Source organism: Pseudopipra pipra, chromosome 5 (genome assembly GCF_036250125.1).
Source record: "Pseudopipra pipra isolate bDixPip1 chromosome 5, bDixPip1.hap1, whole genome shotgun sequence".
Taxonomy (NCBI): Eukaryota; Metazoa; Chordata; class Aves; order Passeriformes; family Pipridae; genus Pseudopipra; species Pseudopipra pipra.
Genome location: NC_087553.1, coordinates 75,770,579 through 75,792,685, shown reverse-complemented (window position 1 = coordinate 75,792,685; position 22,107 = coordinate 75,770,579). Strand labels below are relative to the sequence as shown.

The 22,107-nt window shown below is 55.9% G+C and overlaps 2 protein-coding genes across 2 annotated transcripts; one reads left to right on the top strand and one right to left on the bottom strand.

Annotated features, from left to right (window-relative positions):
- The first annotated feature begins 745 nt into the window (after positions 1 to 745).
- Positions 746 to 17,326, top strand: HCLS1 (hematopoietic cell-specific Lyn substrate 1). The gene is made up of 15 exons (XM_064656848.1): positions 746 to 1,424; positions 3,410 to 3,493; positions 4,653 to 4,726; positions 5,746 to 5,875; positions 7,114 to 7,224; positions 8,402 to 8,456; positions 10,357 to 10,467; positions 10,976 to 11,086; positions 11,683 to 11,738; positions 12,839 to 12,908; positions 13,224 to 13,360; positions 14,141 to 14,242; positions 14,643 to 14,952; positions 15,687 to 15,758; positions 16,516 to 17,326. The coding sequence occupies exons 2-15, from the start codon at positions 3,410 to 3,412 to the stop codon at positions 16,650 to 16,652; spliced, it is 1,560 nt and encodes a 519-aa protein (XP_064512918.1). The 5' UTR covers positions 746 to 1,424; the 3' UTR covers positions 16,653 to 17,326.
- Positions 17,327 to 19,010: 1,684 nt separating this feature from the next.
- LOC135415258 (nucleoside diphosphate kinase 6-like) lies at positions 19,011 to 22,049 on the bottom strand. Its single transcript, XM_064656919.1, has 6 exons — positions 21,975 to 22,049; positions 21,717 to 21,819; positions 21,464 to 21,638; positions 21,149 to 21,309; positions 20,794 to 20,951; positions 19,011 to 19,238 (listed from the first exon to the last, which is right to left on the bottom strand). The coding sequence occupies exons 1-6, from the start codon at positions 22,047 to 22,049 to the stop codon at positions 19,113 to 19,115; spliced, it is 798 nt and encodes a 265-aa protein (XP_064512989.1). The 3' UTR covers positions 19,011 to 19,112.
- Positions 22,050 to 22,107: the final 58 nt, after the last annotated feature.

Here is a 22,107-nt window from a genome sequence, read left to right as displayed (position 1 = left end):
CGCTGCTGGAACAAAAGCCAGCACTGGGGGGTTATAGGGCTGTAGACAATGTTTCCACTGTGTTTAACAGGAGTAAGGATTATAAGCAAAGTATGTTTCCTTAAAGCCCATGCAGGTTTTCCTGAACTGAAGAAAGGCACGATTCTGCAGGATTAGAGACATTTAAATGTTTTATTCCTGCAGATAGACAGTTGCCACTTAGATTAAATACAGAAATAAAACAAAACCTCAGAAGAAACTCCTGGTCTGATAATCATGGTCTGATAATCATAGTCTGACTGAACAGCTTTGTGGTTTGACCTGATGAAAGACTGGGCCTTTTTGCTGATGTTTCCTGTCTCAAACATTTCAACATTTTGTTTCTTCTCTGATAGACCTGTCCTGCCTTGGTTTTGATCTGCAAGAGAGCCTGAGAAGGAGGTCGACCAACAGAGCTGTGTTCTGCCATCCCTGAGACACACAGGCCAGTTCAGCAGCACTGCTGGAGCTGGGCCAGGGTCTGGTCCTGTGCCAGGAGAAAGGTGGTGTCACAGGATGGGGAGGAGTGGCTGCAGGTTACTGCATGGAGCTGTAAAGGGAAGCTCCCGACCCTCTGATCCTGTTACAGGACAGATGTGAGGCTCTGGGAATGGCAGACAATGCACAGGATGAGGTAGCAGAGGAGGAACCTCTGCAGGTGCCCTCACCGAGGTCAGATCAACCCCCCTCTCACAGGAGCTGCATTAAGGCCAGTGCTGAGGAGAAACAACAGGGAGGGATGGTCACAGTCTTTCCTGAGCAGAACAGAGGCCCCCATGTGCAGACCAGACCCTAATCTCAGGGCAGTTTGCTGCCTCCCTGGGGCCTGAATCAGGGATGTCACCAGATGACTGACTGAGCTCAGTGCAGCCTTTGGACTGTGGTTCTTTCATGTGGGCACTGGTGATGTTGCAACAAGAAGCCCAAGGTTGATCAAAGGGGTTTTCAAGGCACTGGGAAGAACAGGAAAAGGTTCAGGAGGACAGTTAGTGTTTTCCTCAATCCTCCCAGCAATGGGGAGAGATACCAGAACAAACAGGCATGCCCAAGACATGAATGCTGGCTCCAGGACTGCTGTCTCCACCAGAACTTAGTTTTTTATAACCATGGGAGAGTCTTCTTTTGAACACAAGGTGTGCTGGGACCTGATGGGATCCTCTGTGCCGATGGGGAAGCGCTGGCTCTGTGCTGTGTCAGCATCCTGGAGCACAGGCAGCAAGTGAGGGAACTGCAGCACTGGGGCAGGTCTGGGACTCATGACTTGAGCAGAGCTGGGGGCTGGGGTGCAGGAAGTGAAGAGAGCTGAAGTTAAAACAGGAACTCGGAGCAGACACAGGCCCAAAGCTGTTGCAGGCAGCAGGTTCCTGAGCAAAGAGCAGCAAGTTTGCCAGCAGGAGCCTTTAAAGGTAAGAAAGCTTGAGTGTGTTTTGGGAGTGGAAAGTGAGAAATGACTACCAGAAAAAGTGGGGTTTGGTGGGCAGAGAACTCCTTCCTGACCCAGCATGTTTGAGTGGATAATGCTCAGCATTTGCTTCTCAGGCTGTTGTCCTGTCATTGTTGTTGCTCTTGTGTCTGAGCCTCTAAAGAACCACATTTCCAAATCTACCAGCATGACTGTGCTGTGTGGTAGCCCTATATTTGTGCTGTAGTGGATGTTTTCACGGGGGAAAATGAGACAAACTAAGGGGTTGAGATGCTGGCTGATATTTCTCACTATGGGGGTGTCTGGAGCATCATAGTGCAATTACAATCTGTGGTTTGTCATGGTTCCCACCATGCAGGGGAGGTGACTGGAGAATGAGTGAGTGCTCAAGAACCATTTACAGCAGCATTTAAAACCCTGAACCACTTTATTTGAGCTCAGATCAGCTGCCCTGATGAAAAGCCCTGTGCTAGCTGGTTATTGCTGCTGGTTTATCCTTTACAAAAATGAGCAAGAACCTTTAAAAATCTTTGGTGTGAGAGATGCCAATAAATTAGGGAGGGGAAAAGGAGAAGAAAGGTGTTGCTAGATTGTGCAGTGTAGCCCACGTGAGCCTTCCTGCTTTCCCTGCTCCTAAGTGCAATTGGCTGTATTCAGTTGGGCCCAGGATTGCTGTGAGTGGGGAATGGCACAGAACTTCTATGGTCCTGAGGCACCTGCAGAAGGCTGAAAACTGTGAATCTGCCTTGGCCCTACATCCTCTCCCTTAGCTGACCACCTGGCTTTTGCTTAACAAAAGAAAGCCTCGTCCCTGCTGGTTTAGTTTCTGTTCTCTTTGCTCCCTGGCCTTACAGTGCTGGTTCTCCAGACAACTGGAAAGCACAGCTTGAAAGCAAGCAGTGTGCTGCACTAAACTGGAAGGTTATTCACCTAAACAGCCTTTGATGTGGTACAGTTAATTACTTAGCATAAATAGAGAATTACTTAGTTACTCAGCATAAACATTTCGCTTGCACGGAGGGCGAGTCCCCGAGCACTCAGGGCAAGTCCCCGAGCACTCAGGGCGAGTCCCCGAGCACCCAGGGCTGCCTGGGGCTCCCGCACGCCCTGGGAGGGAGGGGTTGGTGCCGCTGAGCAGCACACGGTAAAAGCTGCTGTTAACTCAGGATCCAGCACACAGGAGGTCTCCTCCCTCCCATGGGTCTGGTCACAGTCTGGTGTGATGGGGAGCAGGGCTCAGCTCAGTCTTTCCTGCACATTCTGTTCTGTCTTTCTGTCTGCCCCAGGGAAAAGCTGCTTTGGGCAACACTGAGAACAGTTCGGGGCTCCTCAACACTGCAGACAGTAAAGGGCTGGAATTGAGAGCTCTGCTGAGAACGATTGCTCTGGGGTGTGGGCAGCTCATGTCATCTTCCCTCTCTCTCGTTCTGTGAAAACTTTCGGGAGGGGCTTTTTCATCATCTTTTTTCACAGTCACCTTGAAAATGACACATAGGAGCTTTAGATTTCACGTTACTTTTAACTTCCTCTTCCTGGGCCCATCACTTCCCCCAGGCCTGTGGGAGCTGTTCCACCACAGCCTCAGCCCATCCAGCCCTGCAGCCTCGGGGCTTTTAGTCCCGTTTCCCATTTTCTCCATATGACAGACACAAACACCACACGGCACCAGCCCTGTCACTCCAGTGTCCAGTCTTGCCCTGACCCTTCTATAGGCTACTGGGCAGGGGTTAAACGGTTGGAAAACAGACAAGAGGCTTGAAGAGTCCACCTCAGGTCCAGCAGCACATTGGAGCGTGTGGCAGTGGTGTGACCGTGCTACTGGGGGGGTTAACGTGGGGAACAGCATCTCACAGCACAGAAAATTAATGGTGTTGGAGAAGCAGAATGTGGTAGCTGGCTGTGAGCCAGCTCTGCCCACGTGCTGGGCCCTGGGTGACAGCTGGGTGCCACCGTGTCCTCGCTGTGCAGATGTGGAAGGCGGTTGTGGGACATGACGTGTCAGTGAAGGTGGAGCCTCAGGGAGACGACTGGGACACAGACCCTGACTTTGTGGTGAGTGTCTGGTTTGGTAACTGTTAGACTGTGGTGTGAAGGGTTCCTGGCCCTGGGCACTTGCTGCTCGGCGGGGCCAGGGCTCAGGGCTCAGCACGGAACCGTCAGTCACCTCTGAGCCACTTCTGCCCCATCTCCACGTTTAGTCTCCAGAACTTCCTACATCAGTGCCCCTCTGTGTCTGGCCACAAGTAATGGCACTTGAGGAGTACAGAATATTGGGGGTTTTTTAAACCTGCTCCTTGGTAGCTTCCCTTGTCCTCCCCACAACCTGTGTTACAAGACATAGTGAACACTTATATTTTCTCTGTCCCACACTGTTTGTAACTGCAGAGGATCCAGCATTTCCCTCATTTGTCTTGTTTTCCAGATGGAAAAATCCTGTCGTATGTAGTCAGCTTGTGCAGGTGCAGCTCTGTGCCTCTCATATGTTTATTTTCTATCTAGTCTAACTCTGGGTGAGCTGGTGAGAGAGCAGAAGGGCTCAGCCTGGGGAACTCCCTGCATTCATACAGGGTCATGATTTTCATTTTCCTTTTGGTTCTCTATGCCCTTCCGAATAAGTCTCTCCTGTTACACAAGAGCCCTGTGTTTTTGAGGTCCAGTCTTGCCTAGTTATTTCCAGTTAGAAATCCTAGTTTGGGACAGAAAAGCAATTCCCTTCCTCAAAGTTCCAAATTATTAATGTCTTAGGAAAAATCTATGCTGTCAATTTTTTTGCTTGTTTTTACTTCATCTCTTCTATTTGAGGAAGCCTTCAAACTAAGCCTGAACGGGATGAGACTTTTAATGTATTTTTTAATTCTTTTATATATACATATTTTCAGCTTTGCTGTGTATTAGGAAAGACTTTGTTGAGGCTTCATTTTATCGAATGCACGCTCAGACCTTCCACAAAGCTACAAACCAAGGCTGTGACAGCCAAGCTCGGGCGAACGGCCCGAGGGCTGCGGTCACTGCGGCTTCTCCAGTATTTTCCCGACAGTGAATTCCTCAGCATTCCTGTTGCTCCTGGCCTGCGGAGCTGGGGGCCGGCGGGACCTGCGGGGCTGCGGCGGGGATGGGGCGCTGGGTCCCCGCTCCGTGCCCGCTCCGTGCCCGACCCGAGGGCACCGAGCCCGGTGCGGGGCCGGGACTGACGGCCACGGCTCGCCCGCAGAACGACATCTCCGAGCGGGAGCAGCGCTGGGGAGCCAAAACCATCGAGGGCTCCGGCCGCGCCGGGCACATCGAGTGAGTGCGGGGGGACCGGGCCCGGGCGGGCGGAGAACGGACCTGCCGGGGGTGCGGGACGGGACCGGGGCGGCACCGCGGGCACCGCGTGGGGCGGCGGCCGCTCAAACCGGCCCCGTAAGGGCTGGTCTGCGGGGTGGGATCCAGGCACCACCCCTGCTGCTGCGGGGAGGCAGCGGGCGAGTCCCGGGGCAAAGGCTTCCCGCTCCTTCCCTGCCCGGGACTGACCCGCGGCAGCAGCTCCCTGGGGACAGCCCAGCGCTGCCCTGAATGCGGCCACAGTGACCCTGGGGTCAGCCCAGCGCTGCCCTGCAGTGCGGCCAGAGTGACCCTGGGGACAGCCCAGGCCAGAGTGACCCTGGGGACAGCCCAGCGCTGCCCTGAATGCGGCCAGAGTGACCCTGGGGACAGCCCAGGCCAGAGTGACCCTCGGGACAGCCCAGGCCAGAGTGACCCTCGGGACAGCCCAGGCCAGAGTGACCCCGGGGACAGCCCAGCGCTGCCCTGAATGCGGCCAGAGTGACCCCGGGGACAGCCCAGCGCTGCCCTGCAGTGCGGCCACAGTGACCCTGGGGACAGCCCAGGCCAGAGTGACCCTGGGGACAGCCCAGGCCAGAGTGACCCCGGGGACAGCCCAGGCCAGAGTGAGCCCGGGGACAGCCCAGCGCTGCCCTGCAGTGCGGCCAGCGCAGCACACAGAGAAGGGGAGGTGCGGGATCCTGAGGAAGCCGGGCTGTGGCCCTGAGCAGGGCTGCAGGAGGGGGGCTGGATGTCCCCCCAGAGCCCACTGCTCTGGTCCCTCGGCAGCCCCCGGGGTACCACCCTCTGCCCCAGCACAGTGGCTGCGTGTGTGGCTGGCACCCAGGGGAACCCAGAGCGGGCCCACGATGGCAGCTGGCAGTGGGTGTGTGTCCTGCTCTGTGCTGGCCTCTGGCTGGGGCAGGGGCACAGGGATGCTCCAGCTGGCTGCACAGCTCTGCTCCAGCCCACGCTGACCTGCCCTGTCTCTGTCTCACCAGCATCCATCAGCTGAGGAACAAGGTGTCAGAGGAACATGAGGTCATCAAGAAGAAGGAGATGGAGACTGGCCCCAAGGCTTCCTATGGCTATGGAGGCAAATTTGGAACAGAGCAGGACCGAATGGATAAGGTAACAGTGGATAAGGTAACAGCTGTGGAGGGCTTCTTTGAGCCCCAGTGGAAAAGGGTTTTCTCATAAAGAAAGGGCTATCCATGTTTTCTGGCTGGACCCTGAAGGGAGAGAATGGAGAGCTGGCACAACTGCAGAGATTCACACATGTCCAGCTAGACCATACTCTGTCTCCAGGATCTGTTTGATTCCATTTGTGTAACTCCTCTCTACAACTTCCTGGCAATTCTCCCTTTAGCTGTGAAGAAGGAAATTCTGTGGCTGTTCAAACCTGCTGCAAAACAGTTAAATCAGGTGCCTCCCTACTTGTGCTTGGACAACTAATAAATAATGATTCTCTTATATTTTGCATTACAGACCTCGTAGCTCCCTGGGATGAATCCTTAGTTTGTATTCTCTGTTCTCACACCAGATCTGGTTTATGTTTTGTGACAATCATAATCACACTTCTTCCTGCACCTTTCAGCATTTAATACTTTTTTTTTCAGAAGTGAGAGTGTTAAATTGCAGTAATGTTCAGTAGGTGTGGTCACTGTGGGATATCAGGATGGCAGAGTGAGAAACAGCCTGCCCTGACAAACTCCCTGCTCTCCCTGCCAGAGGTGCTGCGGTCAGGAACTGCACGCTCTCCTCAGGAGAAGGGCCAGAGGCTGAATGCTTGCAGCATCCTGGTAAAACTAGACAAAAGCCAAGAAGTTGCTCAACAGAAACACCCTCACTCTGCTCTGGCAGAGTCTGATCACAGCTGCTCCATGTTGGCGTGGAGCGTGTGTGGTTCCTGGCCACAGCACCTCTGGCAGGGAGAGCAGGACCCTGGCCTGTGGCAGGCAGGAAGGGTGATCCCAGCCAGGTCTGCTCGCCCTCACTCTCAGATCCACAAACAGGGAGTGGGTGCCAGACCTGCTGCCTGGAGTTCTCAGCTGTACGTCCCATGTGATTATCCACCACACTACTCCACTGCACTTGGGAGCAGCCGGTATTTGGCATCCCACACGTTTTCTGGTGAGCTGGCAGGGAGGCCAGTTTGTAGCATGGCAGCCCTTCAGGCCGCTCCCAGGCCTCAGAGCAGAGCTGGTGCTGGCAAAGGCCATGTGGAGGGCACGGCCACCACCTGACAGGTCAGCTTGGACCTGTCACTCGTGTCTGCGAGTGTCCCAGCAGCACGTTGGTGCAGCCAGGGTGGCTGTGCCTGCCCCAGCCTGGCTGGGGGTGTTCATGTCACACTGTCTCTCCTCCAGTGTGCAGTGGGACACGAGTACGTTGCTGATGTTGGGAAGCACTCCTCGCAGACGGATGCAGCCCAGGGCTTCGGGGGAAAGTTTGGAGTCCAGCGGGACCGAGCTGACAAGGTGTGTTGGACAGTGCAGTTAAAATGTGTCGCTGTGGCTGGTGCTGCCCCTGAAACACTGCTGCCTGTGCTGCCCCTGAAACACTGCTGCCTGTGCTGCCCCTGAAACACTGCTGCCTGTGCTGCCCCTGCAACACTGCTGCCTGTGCTGCCCCTGAAACACTGCTGCCTGTGCTGCCCCTGAAACACTGCTGCCTGTGCTGCCCCTGAAACACTGCTGCCTGTGCTGCCCCTAAAACGCTGCTGCCCCCAGATTGTGCTCAGTTCTCCAGGCTCAGGGGGTGCAGGTGGAGGTGTGCCATGTACCACAGTCTCACTGAAGCACAGCTCGCCTGTGTGCAGGGCAGTGGCCAGTGACACACTGTGGGGCACTGTGGAGGTAACTCTGCTGGCCGTGTCCCATCCAGGCAGCACAGTGTTTGCCAAGGGGCTGTGCTGCTCGTCCTGGGGCTGTGGTGTTTTTCCAAGGGCTGTGCTGTCCATCCAGGGGCTGTGCTGTCCATCCAGGGGCTGTGCTGTCCATCCTGGGGCTGTGGTGTTTGTCCAAGGGCTGTGCTGTTCATCTTGGGGCTGTGCTGTCCATCCAGGGGCTGTTCTGTTCATCCTGGGGCTGTGCTGTCCATCCAGGGGCTGTGCTGTTCATCCTGGGGCTGTTCTGTTCATCCTGGGGCTGTGCTGTTCATCCTGGGGCTGTGCTGTCCATTCAGGGGCTGTGCTGTTTGTCCAGGGGCTGTTCTGTTCATCCTGGGGCTGTGCTGTCCATCCAGGGGCTGTGCTGTTCATCCTGGGGCTGTTCTGTTCATCCTGGGGCTGTGCTGTTCGTCCTGGGGCTGTGCTGTCCATCCTGGGGCTGTGCTGTTTGTCCAGGGGCTGTGCCGTTTGTCCAGGGGCTGTGCTGTCCATCCAGGGACTGTGCTGTCCATCCAGGGACTGTGCTGTCCATCCTGGGGCTGTGGTGTCCATCCTGGGGCTGTTCTGTCCATCCAGGGGCTGTGCTGTCCATCCAGGGGCTGTTCTGTCCATCCAGGGGCTGTGCTGTCCATCCAGGGGCTGTGCTCTTTGCCCAGCATTCTGTGGCACAAGGCAGAGAGCAGGCTTCCAGCCTGGCCCCAGAGGAGGGTGGCTGAAGCCTGGCTTGGCCCTCAGGCTGATTGACTGCCCTCCCCTTCTTGTTCCAGTCAGCAGTGGGCTTTGAATACAAGGGTGAGGTGGAGAAACACTCGTCCCAGACAGGCAAGTCCTTGGGCATGTGTGACCCCTTGACACTTTGCCCAGCTGCTCTCTTGCTCCCACTATCCCCTGCTGTTGGCTGTGGCACAATCTCCTTCATTATCCCCCTCCTGTCACTTGTTTCAGATTCCTGTTCCCAGCCTGTCACCCTCATGGCCCCATTCCATGCTGTCCTGTCACCATCCTGGTGTACATCCCACTTGTCTCTGTGCTTTGCTTTGGTGGAAGCCACGTCCTGGCTGAGTAGAGGAGACACTGCCACCCCCCTCCAATGGCTGGCTCGTGCTCCCTGTCCTCCCAAAGCCCTTCTGAGAACGGCTCCAGGAGAGCCATTCAGGACATGGAGTGATTGCTGGAGAAACAACTTGTAGGAAAAGGCACAGCAGTGGATATGGAAACAGAAGCCTGTAGAGCACTCAAACTGCTGCAGAATTCTGCAGATTCAACAAACAGTGCAAGAAGTGAAACTAAAGATATTTTAGGTATTCTGCACCCAAAAGAAGATGAAAGGGCAAGGTCTGTTGCTGTTTCAGGTAAATGTGAGGAATACTGCATTACCAAGGAAATAACTGAATGGGATTCATTTAAGAGGAATCTATAAAAGAAGGAAAATAGTTTGAGGCATTCTTGGTTGATCTTAAAATAATTAATTCCATGCAGTTATGCTACATTAACATATTCTTGTAGACATAGAAATTCATCAGGCTGTGTGAAGCTACAGAAGTTGCTAAGGACAAAATGGAACTGTAAGAAGTAGGGTGTTTGGGTTGCTTTTCATAAAAATGTGTCTATACTAGAAGCTTCAGCAGCAAGATAACAGTCATAAAATCTGTGTTTGCTGAAAAACAGCTCCATTAAAGATCCATTTCGTAACAGCCTCATAGATAGATAATAGTTTAGTCAAAGTAAGTTTAAGAATTGTTCATACTCACAGGTTAGATGACTGAGCTTCTGTGAAACAGAGATCCATTCTGGAATGAAAAATGTCCTGATGCAGCTTTCTCTACAACACAGTCTCCATGGATTGGTACAGCTGAAGTTGTTGGAGAAGCCCCAGCTCAGTCCTGTGAAATGCAGACCTGTAGAAAAGCCTCAGGGAACAGGGAGAGGTGACTGTGATTTACCCCTTAAGGGCAGGATTTGGAGACCTTTCAGGTGTCTGAAAGGAGGAGTCTGCACAGCCAGCAGCCAGGATGGAGGCTGCAATGTCTCAGGAATGAGCCAGTATTAACCAGGTGATCCTTAGGGAACAGCTGAACACGGCTGAAGCTGTTAATGGATCACTGGTTTGGAGCTGGAAAACAGAGACACAAGGCAGCTGTCACACGACAGCCAAGTGGGGAGAGCAGGAGTGTGTCTGCAGAAATGGGGTTCAGCCTTTGCTGCAGCTCCAGGGTCAGGTGTTTGTAGAAGCTGAGGTTCCACTATAGCAAACATGAGCTCCTTTGCCATTCCTGTACTCCCAAGGCTCAGTGTCCTTACTCACAGCCCTTTCCCGAGGCTGGCAGACCACAGACTGAAATCCTGGCTCTGGAGTTGGGTGAGTGGGTGATCCCCTGGCTATCAGTGCCCAAATCCTGCTTGGCTTTGCCTTAGTGGGTGACTGTGCTCCCACTGCCTCCCCTCTGTCCTTGACACGTCCATTTTCTTCCTTCCTTCCCTCCCTGCTGGCTGTGCCTGCCATTGCCCTGGCCCACACTTGCCCTGTGTCCCATTCCCATGGGCTCCCATCCGTGATGCTCCTGCCATCCACTCTGTCCCCTTCAACCCCTTGCTTTTTAGGGGGTTTTCCATCATCCCCACTGCTCTCCTTCCTCCCCCCTGCTCCTTCCCAGCGCTGCTTCCTGTCCTCTCCTCCCCAGCCCCGTGCTGGGGGCAGGGTTTCACTCCATGCACCCCTCAGATTACTCCAAGGGCTTTGGTGGCCGGTACGGAGTGGAGAGGGACAAGGTGGACAAGGCGGCTGTGGGATTTGACTACAAGAGCCAGGCAGAGAAACACGACTCTCAGAGAGGTGAGCTGGGGGAGCCAGGGGAGCTGGGGGAGCTGGGGCAGCTGGGGGAGCTGAGGAACAGGCAGTGCCAGGGCTGGAGCTGGGGCTGTGCCCACTGGGACTGTGGGGCACTGTGCAGCACCTCTTCAATCTGCTGTGTGAATGGTGGAATAGCTACGGGGAGCCTGCAGCAAGGGAACAGGTCAGGTGAGGAAAGCCATGGCATGGCCACTGGAAAGAGTTCAGCAGAGTTCTGTGGGCACAGGGATCTCCTGGGAAGCACATCACCAAAGGAAGGGTGCTGGGGAAGCCCAGGCAGGTGCTAATAGCAGGTGACATGTCCCAGGGAGGAGGGAAGGCTGTTGCTGCAGCCACCAGTGGGGAAATCTGGCCTTGCTCCATGTCTTTCTCTAAGTCCTGGGCAAGGAAAACCTGTGAGAACAGCCTGAGCTCACACTGCTGCCACTTGTCTCCTTCCCTCCCTTGTCTGTTCTCTTCCATGCTGTGATCTGGATCCCTGTGGCTGAAGACTATTCTGTGGGCTTTGGTGGGAAGTTTGGGGTCCAGAGGGATCGTCAGGACAAGAATGCCCTTGGCTGGGATCATCAGGAGGAAGTGCAACCCCACGCGTCCCAAACAGGTCCGGCAACGCTGCCAGAGGTGGTGGCAGTTTCCTTGGAGCACACACAGACCCGGGGCTTGTGGTTCATAGTCAGAGACCCAGCTGCTGAAAATGGAATGTGTCCAGCATGTTCTGGAGCAGCTGGGGTGTGGTGAGCCCCAAAGCACAAGGGCAAACTGCCAGGGTAGATGGCTGCTTGGACCAGTGGGGACATGGGATGAGAGTCCCTCAGTCAGCCTGCTCAAACTCTGCTGTGCTGGCTCTGTGAGGGACCTTCCCGACCACAAGTTCATTGCAAAGGCAAGCACAGAGGAATGAGGCAGAACAGATCCCAGGAATCTGGGAGCTACTGCACGGTTGACTTCAGTGAACAAGGCCACACTCCACTTAGCTACAGTCCTGCATTCCTGTGCCCTTGGCTGAAAGGAGGGATAATCAGTCCTAAAAGCCACTGTCCAGAGGACTTTGCATGTGTTATCTCTAGTTACTTCCATATCTGATAAGATGCAGACAAAGCTAACTTATCTCATTTCACTGGTCACAGCATACTGAAGCCAGATGTGCACATAGAATATAAAATATTGTAAAATAGCCTCCTTTTTTTTCCCATACAGACTATGCCAAGGGGTTTGGAGGCCGGTATGGGGTCCAGAAGGATAGAGTGGATAAGGTAAGACTGCTGCAGCCTTCAATTGCTTCCTACTAATCACTGCTCCTTGCCCTGCTGCAAGAGAAGAGATTTCCCAGGTGGAGGTGAGATACAGAGTGCTCAGGGCACAGAGGTGGCAAGAGGGAACTGGCTCAGTGTAAAACACCAGAGGATGCAGAGGGATGCAGCTGGGGGAGACTGTAATGCAGGGAATTCCTCATGGCACTGTCTGTAACTCCTCTGCTGTTTCTTAACTTCTGCAGGTTTTTCTCTCCTATCAAGGAGTGCCTTGTGGTCTGTTCAGGTAGCTAAATCTGCCTGCACACTTTGACAAACCCCAGCAGGGATGGGATTAGCACAGCTCAATCTGCTGTGCATGAGAAAAGGTCACCCAGTTGGTTGGTTCAGGTTTTCTGTTTGGGCTGACACCCCACAAAGCCTCATCTACAGTCACAACTCAGTTTCAAGCACTGGAGTTAATTCTGTGTGTGTCAGGCTGCCCTGCAGTCTTGGTCCTGCCAGTTGGAGATGAACCTCATGGATGTGGCTAAACTAAGAGGTGGGAATCCTGTGGCTTTGGGGCATTTGGAGGAGGCAGTGAGGGGGCCTTCCCTGAACCCTCCATCCCTGTTGTGGGACACAGTGCAGGGGCACAGTGTTGTGCCTGGAACAGCACCAACATCACCGAACTCAGGAGCTGGAGGAAGCTGGGGAGGATATAAACACATGTTCCTGTCCATGCTGCATGTCTGGGCTGGGCCAGCAGCGGAGAGGGAGCGGTGTCCTGCCCTCAGAAGACATTAGCACTACCTGTGAATTTAACAACAGCAAGCGGAGGGGCATTGACAAAAAAAGGTGCATCCTGTACCTGGCAGAAAATCACGTGTGGAATCAGATGAGCACTTGGTAGAAGTCAGGGCTGTTGGTCGTTTGGGAAGCAGGATGCAGAGAGGAAGGGAGGTGTCAGGAGAGGGGACTGCAGCCAGCAGCCTCCCCTGGGTCAGGGTAAGTGTACAGGTGAGGACAGACACACCTAGGAACAGTGCTTGCCATCACCAGTAGCCAAACCCAGCACTGGCCTTGCCCAAGAAGCTGGACAGTTCTTTCACTTCCTCTTGCAGAGTGCTGCTGGCTTTGATGAGATGGCAGCTCCCACCTCCTCCTATGAGAAACCAAGACCCCTGGAGGCAGGTGAGACATATGAGTCCCAGCCCTGGAGCTGGGAAGCTGTGGGCCTCATGGTCCCTCTGTGTCAGCATGCTGGTAGATGGGATGGGGGCCTCGTGGTCCCTCTGTGTCAGCATGCTGGTAGATGGGATGGGGGCCTCGTGGTCCCTCTGTGTCAGCATGCTGGTAGATGGGATGGGGGTTCAGCCTGTGCTGGGGGCAGGACAAAGGTGGCTGAACTGCAAGTCTCTCTGAAGAGGTGGAGGTCTGGGTTTCTCCCGGATGCTTGGGGTGGTGGGAGGGAGCTGGAGGTTGGCTCAGTCGGCTCTCTCCTCGCAGGAGCTTCCAGCAGCACCAGCAGCCTGCGGTCGCAGTTTGAACACATGGCCAGGGCGGCGGAGGAGGAGAGCAGGAGGCAGGCGGAGGAGGAGCGGCTGCGGCGCCAGCCCCGGCAGTGCCCGGCACCTCGGGGACAGGTGAGTGACAGCCCCGGCAGTGCCCGGCACCTCGGGGACAGGTGAGTGACAGCCCCGGCAGTGCCCGGCACCTCGGGGACAGGTGAGTGACAGCCCCGGCAGTGCCCGGCACCTCGGGGACAGGTGAGTGACAGCCCCGGCAGTGCCCGGTGCCTCGGGGACAGGTGAGTGACAGCCCCGGCAGTGCCCGGCACCTCGGGGACAGGTGAGCCCTGGCTGTCCTGCTGTGTCCTCTGAGGCTCGTGGAGGAGACTTTTCCTCATGGCCATCCAGCTCCATGTCCTTCCAGATGATCTCTTTACAGTAACCTTTTGCCTAAACTGCCTCCCTGCATCTGCCACGAATGGCCACTGAGCTTCACAGTTGTCACAGGACAGGGTGTACCTGCACCCAGCTGTGGCCCCAGTGCTTTGGCCTCAGCTCCTTTTGCCTCTGGTGCTTGTCAAAGAGTGCAGTCACCCCTCCCCAGCACTGCCATCCCAGCAGTCTGCATGTGAGATGGCACCCAGCCCTGATGCTTACCTGCCTTCCCACCTGCTGCTGTTCCTGCACTCAGAGGGCAGAGTGGGATTCACAGTGAAGCCTCCCCAACATGTTCCTCTTCAGGGGTGCCCCACCCTTGTCACCAGCCTGCCAGTGCCCGGGCCCAGGGCAGGTTTGTAGGAGCTGGAACAGATTCTAGGTGGAGGAAAATGTTCTGAGTTGCTCTATTGGGAATGTGAACAGCCATTGCTCTGTACTCATTCAGAGGGACTGAGGGATCTGATGGCTCTTCTCCAGCAGGAACTCCCACCGAGAGGGAAGGGGGCAGCCCCTGCTGCTGTGCCAGCACAGGTGCCCAGGAATGCCCACGGAGACCCACCCGTGTCACCAGGAGAGCAGGTGCCAAGGCAGTCTGGGAGAGCTGGGAAGGGGAGCAGGCAGAGGGGATTGCACCTGAGAGGGGCTGTGCCCAGAGTGTGAGAGGCTTTGGAAGGACAAGGGGGAGTGTTGGGATGGGGATGGGACTGCACAGCACCCCTTGGGACAGGCTCTGGGAGTGGGGAGGTGCAGTGGTGGCACCATGGGCTGGAGAGAAGTATGAACAGAGGTTCAAACACATGTGCCCTGAGGATCTCCAGAGCAATGCCAGTGCCAGTTCAGCACGGCCCGAGGGGCTGTTTCCCTGGTGTGCAGGGGATGGTGCTCCAGGAAGGGGCTGCCTTATGCCAGGTGCTGGGAGTTGGGAGAGTGCTGGGTGCTTCCCAGGTGACCTTCTTGTCACCCTCTCACCTCGTGGCAGGAGGCCAAAAGGGAGGATGAGGAAGCACCACCCACTTTGCCACCAAGGCCAGCAGATTTGGGTGCAGAGCTGTGCAAGGTCCCCAGCCAGGATCAGCCCATCTACAGTGAAAGTTTGGATGTTGGTGGAGACTATGAGGAGCTGCCAGAGCCCTCTGACTACTGTGACAGTACCAGTGGAGGTGCTGACTATGAGGAGCTGCCAGCCCCACTGGGAAAGCCAGATGCTATCTATGACCTTGGGGAAGATGGAGGAGAAGACTATGAGGTGATCCTTCCTCAGGAGCACAGCCAGAGCCAGCCCCACCTGGGTGAGTACTGATAGAATAGCCCATGTCCTGGGGAGCTTGTACCCATCCACTCAGTTCAGTGGATGTATGGCACAGAGTCGAGAGGGAATTTGTGTCCTGAAGTCTCCTGTGGTCAGGGTAACAGCTCCTGATGATGGAGACTCGGTGGTCTCCACTCCCCTGTCCATCCCCAAGGTGCAGATGAGCTGCACAGAGTGCTGGGCCAGGCAGCAGTGTCTGCTGAACCTGCTGGAGCAGTGCCTGGCAGGAGGGGGGGGCTGTGGCTCGGGAGAAGCTGGATGTGTCCTGGTGCTCTTGCTGTGGTTTCCTGGCAAGTGGCTGCCCGTGGTGTGCTGGGGCCTGGGGTTGTGGCTCAGCCCACTGCTCACGTGGCTGGTGTTCCCAAGACCTGCTGTGGGGGGGTGTCCTAGTATGAGGAGTGTGGGGAACCTTCCTCCAAGCACAGGAGCAAACTGCACGGGCTGCTGTCAGTGCTTCTGTGGCAGCTTTGCTGGTACTGGAGATGGCAAGTGGGGAGGCTGGAGTTACGCCCAGACTTCTTGGGAGAGGAACACATTATCAGGACTCCACTCCCTCTTTGTGGGAGGGGAAGGAAGTCACACCTTGCTCTGGGCTGTGCTACACCTCTCCCTGTTGGCAGGGTTTGGATGTGCTCCCCAAAGCCGGGCTGGAGGGTGGCACTGCCCTGGGCTGTGCCTCAGTGTGTGTCTCACCTGTCCATCCTTGTTCTGCAGCCAACACGGGGGGTGTCTGTGAGGGGCAGGGCCCCGGGACCTGCGCAGTGGCTCTCTACGACTACCAAGGAGGTGGGTCTGCCCCCAGGGCTGGGGGAGGGCACTGGGCCAGGGGGTGGGGGGGTTCACACCCTCAGCAGTGGGGACTTGGGGGTTTAAATTTCTTCCTCATAGGAAGCAGAATGAGACCTGATTTGGGAACTGTGGTAGTTTAGGAATGGTATTGTCCCATTTAGTAGTCCCACTAAAAAACCCACACACCATCCCCCTCCAACTGGAGGCCCATAGGGCAAAGATCATGGACTGAGATAAGAACAATTCAAACAGCCATGAGAGAAGAAAACAAACAGTAACAGCAACAATATTAGTAACTAAAGGTTTAAGAAATGATTCACATGGAAAAACACTCACTGGACTAACAGACAGTAGTGGACTAACAGACAGTACTGGACAGCTCCCTCCACCATTTCTCAAATGGAAGGAACCCCCTCTTCCCCAGAAGACAGTCCTTATCCACCCCAGCAATGATGTGAGGTGGTACAGAATAACTTCAGTGGACTGGCCATGCCCCCACCAGGCTACTGCAAAAAATTACCCCTGTCCTGGCCAGAACCAGGACAGGAACAGAGAAACTTCATCTGTCACCTGCAAGGTCTTGCTCATCTGCCTTGTCTGTGCTGCTTGATGGAGTTTGGGTGAGGTTGAACTCTTGGGGGTTATCTTGTTCTATCTTCTCCTGCCCAGAGGAGGTGGGAGGTGGGATGTGAACCAGCTGTGCCTGGGGTTCTCTTTGCATTGTGACTGTGTCTCTTCTGGACAATGTCTGCAGAGGGAGATGATGAGATTTCCTTTGACCCGGAGGACACAATCACACACATCGAGATGGTGGACGAGGGCTGGTGGCGGGGGCAGTGCCACGGCAGGGTCGGCCTCTTCCCGGCAAACTACGTGAGACTTCTACAGTGAAACAGGCATTGTGCAAGCTGCTCCCTCCCAAACTGCTGCCTCTCCCTGCTTCAGCCTCTGCCACGTTATCAGCTTCATTTGGCTCAGCTGCTGTGTCCACATTCAGAGAAATACCAAGGAGCAAACTGACAGTGTCTGAGGGAATGTTTTCTCTTGTGCCCGAGAGGATTTTGGTTCCCGTCCACTTCCAGGTGGGAAAGGTGGGATGGTTTGAGCGTATGAGTGTGATGTAAGGTGTCTCTTCTACCCAGGCTGCCACACCTGTCAGCCAGCAAACCTGCAGGAGCGTGTCCTGTTCCCAGTGGGGCAATTTGCAGAGCAGAGACACCAACTCTCGTCCAAGCAAGGCAGAAGGGACGTGAGCTGTGGAACCTTTTTCAGTTGCTGTAGCCCTGGATCTCATCCTAGCCAGGGTTCAAGGAAAAGAGCACTGGGAAAGCCAAATTTGCCTTTGTTCCCAGGAAGGGTTTCCATTTGCAGGATGACCCACATTTGCAGGACGGAGCAGAGAAACATGAATTTAGTCTGTGTGCCCCTTTTGGGCAGTGGTGTGCCTGTCCTTGAGGGCTGTGCTCTCCCTTTTGGGCACAGATGTGTCACTGTGTCTGTCCCTGGGGGCTGTGCCCTCCCTCACAGCTGCAGCAATAAACAGCTTCTGCCCTGGCCTGGCTCAAGTTGTACCCCGGTGTTTCTGTGATGGCTCGTGTCCCTGTGCCTGTTGGAGGCTCCTGAAAAGGCCCCCTGACTCTTCATCACAGGTGTGGGGAAAAGGCTGAGCAGGTGGGAAGCAGGACAGGAGGAAACATCTCATTTGTAACGTTTAAGACAGCCTCCAGGAATGCAAAGCAAAGCCCCCCCTTGAACCAGTACATCCCAAGTGGATGCTCAGCCGTGGGAGTTGCTATTGTTCCTGTAGGGGATGCAGGTACCATCACAGCAGGAATAAACTGGGGATAGCTGAGCAGGACAGCACCTGGGGGCTGTGGGAACACACCTGGGGGCTGTGGGAGAACACCTGAGAGGCTGTGGGAACACACCTGCCAGCAGTGGGTCCCACTGTGACACTAAAGCTTTAGAGTTCAGTGGCTCACGGATGGGTTCTGGACACGCAGCACTACCTGGGTGGGAGTGCAGCATTCCCATTCAGTGTTGATCCTGGGAAAACCCACAGGTTGTGTCTGCCCATCATAGGAAAGGCTCATTGGGATTCAGATTAAAAATTGTCAATTTTAATGTAAGTTTTCTGGAGGTTTCTGATTTGGGTTTTTGGTTGGTTGGCTTTGGACTTTTTTGTTTGGCTGAAGTTTTTTTTATTTATTTTTTCTGTGAGGTGACTTCCCCAGTCTTTTTGACTTCCTTTGGGGACAGGGACAAGGAAAATGGTGGATTTTGTCTGAATTTTGCCTGCTGCCTCTTCTTCCATGTCCCACTGTGATGAGCCTGGCACTGGTTTCAGGATAGCCTCCTCATAGGGACTGGCAGAGAAGCATCTGTTTGTTGTCCCCAAAGCCGTTCCTCCTGCAGAGCACAGTTTGGGGCAGGTTCAACATCTACAGAAGCCTGGAAATGGAAAGTGTGGTCCCAGCACCAGCCCTGAGTCACTGGTTCTTCCTGGCCAACTTGTGTTCAGAAAGCAGCAAGGAAAGTCTCTCCTGTCACCACCAGGTAGCACTTCTGCTTCATGGTTGCTCATGGTCCTTCCTGGGCAGCTGTGGCACCTTCTACCAGTCTCATCCCTTCCTCCATCTTTCCATGGCTAGCTTGGAGCCAGTCCCAAGGCTCCTCATCCAGGTGTGAGCTCTGTCCCTGGGGCCAATTAGTGCACTTTAAGCAGGAGGTTGGAGAGAAGTTTCTGTGTTCCCACTCTGCCCCCTTGGTCCCATTCCCCACAGACTCTCTTCCACAGGGAACAGCTCACAGGGGTGCCAGTGCCAATTACAAAAGCCCAGAGCACTTCCCCTGCTCATCTGGCACGTCTGTGAGATGTGCAAACAGGGCCCAGAGCGGGCTGTCAAAAGTTGGGGGCTGTCAAAAGTTGGGGGCTGTCAAAAGTTGGGGGCTGTCAAAAGTTGGGGGCTGTCAAAAGTTGGGGGCTGTTAAAAGTTGGGGGCTGTTAAAAGTTGGGGGCTGTTAGAAGTTCAAGGCAGCCACTTTGTTCACACTGCTGGAATCAGTTGCATCCAAGTGCACCATCACCATGGGAGGTCTGAGCAGGCATGTTCAAAAGGGCCATTTCCCCAAATGGAATAACTGCAAGTGCACAGGAGAAAACCCCAAAACTTCAACAATGAGAAGTGTGAGCCAGGAATCATCAGTTAGTGACGTGCCAAAGGAACATCCAAAAAGGGAAGCACGACATAAAAGGTAAAAACAGTCAAGTTTAATAACTACAAGAAAAACACACAAAACTGAGTAAATCCTCCAGGAATCACAACCAATTTAAAAAATACCAGTAAAGTATCAGCAGCATTGAGGACAGCAGCTCTCAGACCTGTGTGAAGGCACACAGGATCCTGAGCAGATCCACCCTGGACACTGCTGGGGACAGGGACAGCAGCAATGTCCCGCAGATCCCTGGATCTGTACCTGGAACAGAACAACGACCATTTGATCCCAGACAGGAGGAAGAGGAAACACAACTGCAGATGTGTTCAACCACGATAGCTCTGGGCAGCACTTCCCACAACAGAGCATTGTCAGTCACTGCCCAACCCCTCACAGAGTTCTGGGAGCACACGGAGTCCCTGCCTTGGTCTGTGACACACCAGGGCACTGGTGAACCTCAGACTGTCACCAGCTGCAGTGACCAGCACCATCCACACCTGACCCTCCTCCCTGCAGGAAGGGGAGTCGGGCTCAGCCTTCCTGCCCCAAGCACAGCACATCACACCTTCCCCAGCCTGTGTATTTGGGATTACCAGAAGGAATTCCCTCTACAACACGGCACTGGAACTGGAGCAGCAGCACCGTAAAGGCTGTGGGGGAACAGTGTAAATGCACTAAACCCCTGTACAGGAACTGACCTCACAGACCATCACATGGGGGAACATAGATCAGCTGCCAGGACCTGGCTCTGTACCTCCACACCCAGCCCTCCTGCACCACCATGTCATCATTCCATCACTTATCCAGACAACTAAATGGCTTTGTCCATCCCTTTTCCCAAGGACACGGAACTGTCCAGTGAGGCCACAGACACTGAGGGCTCCGAGCTGCCCTCAGGTGTTTTGTCACGAGGCCTCACGTGAGGAGCCCCTGGCAAAGCTTCCCAGCCCCTGCCACCTGCAGTCAAATTCATTATCCAGCCCTGGACTGTCAATCCAGGAAATCCAGAGCTCCACAGCCACTACTGAATTCCACCAAATCTGCTGCTCTTGTGCCCCAGGCAAACCAAAAGCACAAACCAGAGGATCCTCAAAGGCACTGGGCTTCTCCACACCTTCCTGCCAGGTGCTTCCAAACCTTTGTGCTGCAGCAGGTCAGCCCAGGCTCAGTGGAGCTCATGGGACGTGCTGCATTCCCGCCGGGAGCAGCTCCAACTGTGCCTCCACCTGACACAAGTCAGGACACAAACCCCAGGACAGCCTTGCTTTCCAACCTGGCTGCACAGGAGTGAGGACAGCACGGTTCATCTTGCCCTGCTGATGCCTTTTTTGGGCTCTTTTTCCCGCTTTCAGCCTAAAGCACAGCGGGAACAGCCAACAGAGAACCCGAGGCCTACCACCAGCAAAAGCAGTTGTAATCCAGCTGGAACAAGCAACCTCTGATCCACCTGGCCCTGGACCAACTCCCCTGTCTTATTCACACCCAGCCAAACTCGAGGGCCAGTGAGCTGCATGGCCGGACTGTCAGTGGGAGCATTGCTGGAGGAGCTCTTCCTACAGCACCCCAGCACCCGCCTGCTGCCCCAACACCGTGACCTGGGGAGCACGACATCCTGCACACCAGGCTCTCCCTCTCCCAGCACCCGCCTGCTGCCCCAGCACCCTGACCCTGGGGAGCACGACATCCCGCACACCAGGCTCTCCCTCTCCCACAGTCCCTGAAGCGTGGCACAGCTCTCCATCTGGTGCCCCAGCAGAGCACCCACAGGTGCTGCCAGCTCAGCAAAGCAAGCCCTACCGCAGGTAGCTCAGGTCACCTCTGCCTCGTCTGCCCGGAGCACGCGGTGCACGCGCTCCTCGGGGCTGTAGAACACCTGCCCACGGCGCAGCCGCGGCTCGTCCTGCTCGTACCAGCGCTGCTCGTCGAACTCGGGGAAGAAAAAGGCAATTTCTCTGCTGGCTGAGGCGGGTGAGTCTGTCAGGAAAGAGGAAAAGGTGATGGGAGATGCCTGTCTGGCACCGCGAACACGTGCTGGGCTCCAAAGGCACCTGGTGCGCAGAGTCTGCACCAGGGAACACATCGTCCACTTGGAGCCCCAGAACTAAAGCAAAGGCAGACAAAGCACCATCGTTCCTGCCTCCCTGAGCACCAGCCAAGCAGGACAGGCCTACCTGAGCCATGGGTGGTGTTCCTGGTGTCCGTAAGGCCGTAGGCTCCTCGGATGGAGTCCGGGTCACTGTGTCGGGCTCGGAACACTTTGGTGGGTCCCATCAGGGATCTCCAGCGAGGGACAGCGTTCTCATGGGCCAGGATGTAAGCCCACATGGGGCCACTGCGGGAAGGGCCCAGGAGAAGCAGAAGAAAAGGTTACGAAGGGAACAGCTCGTTCGTCCTTGGAAACCTGCACAGCGCGGCTGCCAAGGGCTGCTCTGCCGGACCCCGGGAAGGGGCACGGACCTGTCCTGCAGGACCCCGACACTCCTCACCCTGCGGCCGGAGCCTCCCAGCTCCCACACCCCGCACACCCTCCGCGGCTCCCAGCGGGGCTCCCACCGCCGGGCGGCCCCTCCACACGCGGGTCACCTGCAGCGCGGGGCCGCCCCGCACACCTGCGGCAGTACCTGGCCATGAACTCCACGAGCCGCTGGTAGAAGAACCGCCCTGCGGGGAGACACGGGCCGAGTCAGCGGCGGGCCGAGGCAGCGCCCCGCTCCCGCAGCCCCGCAGAACCGCCCGTACCCGCGTGCTCCCGGTAGAAGCGGCGGCTCTGCTCGGGGCCGCACCGCAGCTCCTTGGCGCGCACGATGAGGAACCGGTGGCGGAGGATGGCGGCGTGCACGGCCTGAGGAAACAGGGGCGTCGCTGGGCGGGCGGGCCGGTGCGGTGCCCGGTGCGGTGCCCGGCGCGGTGCCCGGCGCGGTGTCGCGCAGTGTCGCCGTGCCCGGTGCGGTGCCCCGCGGTGTCGCCCCGTCCCGCCCCGTCCCGCCCGGCCCTCACCTCCCGCACCAGCGGGTGCGCGACCGCGTCCGGCTTGAGCAGCGCCAGCGTCAGCTGCAGCCGCGGGGCCGCCATGGCCGCGCCGCACGGGGGGGCGGGGCCCGCGGGGGGCGGGGTCGGGGGGGAGGCGGGG